The 5,428-nt window shown below is 38.6% G+C and overlaps 1 protein-coding gene across 1 annotated transcript in view; it reads right to left on the reverse strand.

Annotated features, from left to right (window-relative positions):
• Positions 1-1,494: 1,494 nt before the first annotated feature.
• hoxc1a (homeobox C1a) overlaps positions 1,495-5,428 on the reverse strand; it is a 6,798-nt gene continuing 2,864 nt past the window's right edge. The window contains exon 4 of the mRNA XM_044128939.1: positions 1,495-2,164. Within this exon, the coding sequence (XP_043984874.1) occupies positions 1,827-2,164 (338 nt within the window). The 3' untranslated portion in view covers positions 1,495-1,826. The remainder of the gene's footprint in view (positions 2,165-5,428) is intronic.

Genomic DNA, 5,428 nt, shown 5'->3' on the forward strand with positions numbered 1-5,428 from the left:
AAAAACCCACTTTGAGGTAATCTTATATGTAAAATGCGCCGTTTAAATAAACACTTACTTCCTCCTTTACTGTTGAAAATCATTTAGGTGGTAATGGCAAGTAGTGAGCGTCTATTAATTAAATACTTACACATTTTATTAGTGTCGAATCCTATTTAGAGTTCCAGCCTGAAATTTTTTAACTATGTCTTTGAAACTAGTTCAGTGAGTTATATTTAGAAAACCCAACATGTTAAGATAGTATTTTATCCAGTTTATAAAGTGAGCCAGATGTAATTTTTTTGGCCTGTTAAAATAAGCAATATAGGGCAAAAAAATTAGGTTAGTACTAGGTGGAGAAAATGCATCATCTAGTCTGTTTCGGAATTATAATATGAACAATTATCATATGGGCTGGTCCTTCTGCTATTCAGCTCCATGAAATATTGCAGTGTGGACACAGAGACCAATATATCAGAACAAAAGAGCTGGGAGTCACTTGCTGAAAGAAGTCGAATGAAAGAAAAAAATCTCAGACTCTGAGGTCATCCAAAGTAATGGAGCATCTTTCGTTTCTGGAGCTACTGACCGGGTCAGTGTTGTCCCGAGGCAAGACAAGGGTCAGGAGGTGAGAGTTGAACTCTGGTGTGACTGCATACATTTGCTTGGCCTTGCAGCCCCTGCATGTATCCACCAAAACAATATGTGACCAGAATCATTCATTAAAAGACCTGGAAAAGTTTCAAATAAATCTTTTATTAATTTTATGCCAGTTTATTCCAAACCAGTCTCTATTGCTCTCTTGTGATTCATTTAGGATTTAGCAGCAATAATATCCAGTGCAAAGACGCTAATTGAAAGCTAATCAAAATATACCCTCGCAGAGAATTAATGTGGATGATGGCTCATAGCTTGATATTATGAAATACATTAACATGAATGAAACGAATTGTGAAAGCAGGAGCACAACAGTGTTTAAGGACCGTGTTTACAGTCATTTACTTTGCATGAGATGAGATGTGAATCTGGGAGGAGTATTGAGCTGCGGGAAGTGCTGGTAGCAGTGCAGTTTATTGGTCGATCCGCAAACCAGCAGTGGCATTCTTTTTTTTTATTATTATTGTCTGTTTCTCCCGCATGAGCTTTCAAGTCCAAATTATCATTTTCTGATGCATGTATAGAGGCGATAAAAAGCGGAACAGCTCCCGATCGGGGCGTTCTGCGTGTTCCATTAACATGCAGTTACAGATGCGTGCAAAAGCTCCCTAGATTAGAGCCTCCAATGAATAGATCACAACGGATCGATACGCTAAATCTCTCCTCCAATTATTGCATTTTAATCTTGCGTGGACGCAGGATAATGAAAATATTATATATATATATATATATATATATATATATATATATATATATATATATATATATATATATATATATATATATATATATATATATATAAATATATATATACATATATATATATATATAAAAATAAAATCAACTCCTGGTAAATGGTCCAAAATAATCAAATAGCCTCCCAAGGATTTCCACGGTCAATTAAAGAAGTTTGTATCTTCGTTTACATTGTGAACACTGGAGCGCAATGGAATGGCATTCATTTCAATATTCAAATCAGAGTTTCAAGTCTAAAGCCGGGGTGAATGACAAATCGTTTTCACCCGTTCTTGCGTGGAGGGAGCCAGCCATCGCGCTTCTCGGGAGTGCAGCATCCATCGTGGTAAACAAATAAAGGTGACGCCTGATTGCGAACGATGCAAACACGAATCAAAACATCTGCTGCCTGGCTGGAGCCGTCGCTCTCTGACGCTCGGGTACGGTTCAGAAGTTCAGGGACAGGTGCAGTTCTCCTGGCCGGGCCCGTCCGGCAGAGGAAGCAGGGCGTCCGAGATCAGCCCGTCCCGCCGCAGTTTCTTCTGCTTCATGCGTCTGTTTTGGAACCAAACTTTCACCTGCGTTTCACTGAGCCGCAAGGTGCCAGCCACCTCCACCCGCCTGGCCCGCGTCAGATACTTGTTGAAGTGGAACTCCTTCTCCAGCTCGGTCAGCTGCCTGGTGCTGAAGCTAGTCCTTGGGGCTCCGTTCACGGCTTTGCCATCAGCCGGGCTTCCAACCTCCTCCACGCAGAGGCCCGCACTGAAGCCACTACAGGTCATGTGCATCCTGCCTGGGAACAGAGGGCATTAAAACGGTCGTCAGCACGATCAATGAGGGGAAACACAAAAGAAGCAGAACCCCCCCCCCCCCCCCCCAAACAACAACAACAACAAAAAAAAAAAGAACCGATTTCAGTTATACATGCACTCACTTGAAAAGTGGAAATAAATACTTTTAAATACTTTCACTAAAATGAATGGAAATCTAAGAATAATAATAATAAACAATACAACTTAACTCTCTGGGAATAGTAAACATCAAATAAATAATTAAAGGATTAACAGATAGTGGGTGGAGGTGGGGGCAGCTTTCAACAGGCTTTAGATTATATGAAACTGATTTGTGGCGCTGACTCAGAGCCAGCTTGTTTCCACACTTTGAGCCATAATTCTGTCTGTTTGACAAAGATGTATTTCAGAGAACTATCAACTTTAAACACAGCCCACAGGCAAATCACAAACTATTTCTGAGGCCGTAAAAACATGTGATAAGAAACTTGCAAGGCACAGTAAGAGAAAGATGAGAGTCGAAGGCTTCACAAGGGAAGTTTGAAGATCCGTGAACTTGTAAATGGACAGTGCTCGTTTACTGCAAGGCTATTAGCATTATATATTAATAGATCATCCCATTGTGCAGAAAAGCTGCACTGCATTGGAAGTTGGGTGATTCACATAACTGTGTTGCATTAACAGTCCATTAACTGTATTCATCTGAATCATTTGTTATTTGCCTTTGGGTGCTTTTTTTCTGTGTCAATGACAGTTTAACAGTTTACAAATCCGTTCAAATGCTGCATAATGACAAATGCCCCCACTTTTTTTTTTTTTTCGTGTCCTCTGAGGTTTCCGGGTTACACATTAAAGTATCATCTGTGCTACTTATCTGCAACGAATGACAAGGACCGCAGCTATTTCTTGATTTTTCACCGCTCACATTGTGGCTTGTCGTCAGTGTGTCTTTTGCCTCTGAGAAAATGCTGCTGCTGCATAATGAAGCCAGGTGTGGAGTAATTCCTCCCACCACATTTCATTGAGGGGAAGGTTAACAGGCCTCCAGCCACTTGCAATAGCACAGCAGATGGAAAGGTCAGTTATGGGATAAATGTCAACATCTGTGTGTTTTTTGTTGTTGTTTTTTTTAAATGAATGGGATGATAACCAAGTTGCACTAGGAGGCAGTGAACGTGAGTGACCAATACACAGACGTCGTTAGTAATTAAGAGCCTAAACTTTCAAAAGTGCAAATCGCATGCACAATCTGATTAATGGCTGCAAAAATAATAGAATTGATGCCAGCCAGAAGGCATAAAAGAATCAAACTAAATATTTGAGGAATGACTTGCATGCTTAAAAATAGCCAACCAGCAAAGAGAATGGAAGGTCTCTTCTCAAGCTAAGGAGAGCAAAAAAGAAAAGGGGGAGAGATCAATACACATTGCCTCAGTCATCTGGGCATCCAGCCCACAGTAATTCAGGTGCTGTCAAGGCATAATTGAAGAACGACGCACAGGGAGTATATACACCAAGCCAGGAGATCAGGTTACAGCAGGTCTGTGGAGACCTTTCAGCATGGAAGAATATATTCAACGCTATCTTTTGTGCCAAAAACCGATGCAACCTCTAAAGGAAAGCACACTTTCACTAATGATTTTTTTAAAAGTTACATGGCGGCGCTAATGAGCTACACCTACAGATCGTCTTCGTCAGAGAGGGCAGAGATGCCAGCAAAGCTACAAAAACAGTCATATTTTTTATGTGGTTGTTTGACAGAAAATGTTTTTTTTTTCCAAGTGCACAGACTTGGTTCAGAAGAGCAGCTCTTATGATGGAAGGGTAGAGCGACTTTCAGGCCAAACCATGATCTGGTTGACAAATAAAATCACTCTCAAGAGTTTATCATCAAAAATCCAATATTTGGGATATTCACATGGACATAAATCAAACTCAAGTTTTCTTAGTACACTAATTTTAGGATAGCATGACAATTTGACAGTGTTTAAATTACATGTTCTCCAAACTGAACTTTTAAAACACCATGTAGATGATCTTCAGATGATTTCCAAAAATCAAGTTTGATTTCAAGATCACTTTCTATATTTTCACTTTTGTTGTCACAAGAGAGAAGCCAGTTGTCCAAAAGTGATAGAAGTTTCATTGAGGCTGATTTTGATGTTACTGTGCTTTTGTTTAATGAGCTGATAAGCAACATTCATACTTCGACTTGTGATAATTGGGATCAAAAGTCAATGAAAACTTAATTTTGTCGGTTTTAGCCTAAAATCGCAAGTTATTGGTCGAGTTATATTTTTAATTAGCATGTGCACAGAAACATTTACATGTAATTTGAAGCACATTTTTTAACACACCAAAATAAATATTTATGTCTGTTTGAAGCAAAATTAGAAAACTTACACTGTAATCAAGGCTCATCAACTGTATAAGGAATCTACTCCCCCACTTTGGGCCCCCTGGTCAGCAGGGGTTAGCAAGAGAAAATAGATCTGAAAACAAAAACAGTGCAGTTCTGTAATTCTTTAAAATGTTTTATTTTATTTAAATTTTTTTAAAGAATTACAATTTTTCAAAGTTTAAAATTGAAACTTATGTAGGGTTTTAACAAAAATGCCAACCTCGATTGATAGGATTATGCAGAAAAAAAAAAGAAGAAATATTCGCAGACTCCTAGTAACTGTCATAATTCAATGTCCAGTTAAAACATTTCTGCTGATTTTACCTCTTCCATATTTAGATTTCAGTGGAACTGCAAACGAATAAAAAAATAAATAAATAAAAAACCTTCCTGACTTTGTGTTCATTATTGTGTTTTGACTCAGAGGCTGAAAGTTCAGCACTAAAAGATGCGAATCATATATTTAACAAGGATATTCACAAATGCATATTATAAAACTCCTAAAGTGATTTCTCATTTTAGTCTGTTGGAAGTCCAAATTGAAATGCTATAAAGTTGTCAGTGCCATCCCAAGGCATAAGCAAGCAAAGCTTCAGTTTTGGGTTCCCTAGGCCAGAAGGGGGCATCGACTCAATGTTTGTTCAAATCAATTGGGGTCAAAGGTTTTTGCCGGAGTTATTTTGTGTCTCAGAGGCAAAATGTTCTGAAACACCAGGGTTGTCATAGTTTTAATAAGGATGTTCCAAAAGTGAAAAGTATTTAGATTAATATCAGCGAAAAGCTCAAAATGTAAAAAGCACACTATAATCGGAGCCAGCCCAAGGCATAAGCACACCGAGTTAAAATCTCATGCCAGTATAGATTA

This window comes from Gambusia affinis, linkage group LG01 (genome assembly GCF_019740435.1).
Source record: "Gambusia affinis linkage group LG01, SWU_Gaff_1.0, whole genome shotgun sequence".
NCBI lineage: Eukaryota > Metazoa > Chordata > Actinopteri > Cyprinodontiformes > Poeciliidae > Gambusia > Gambusia affinis.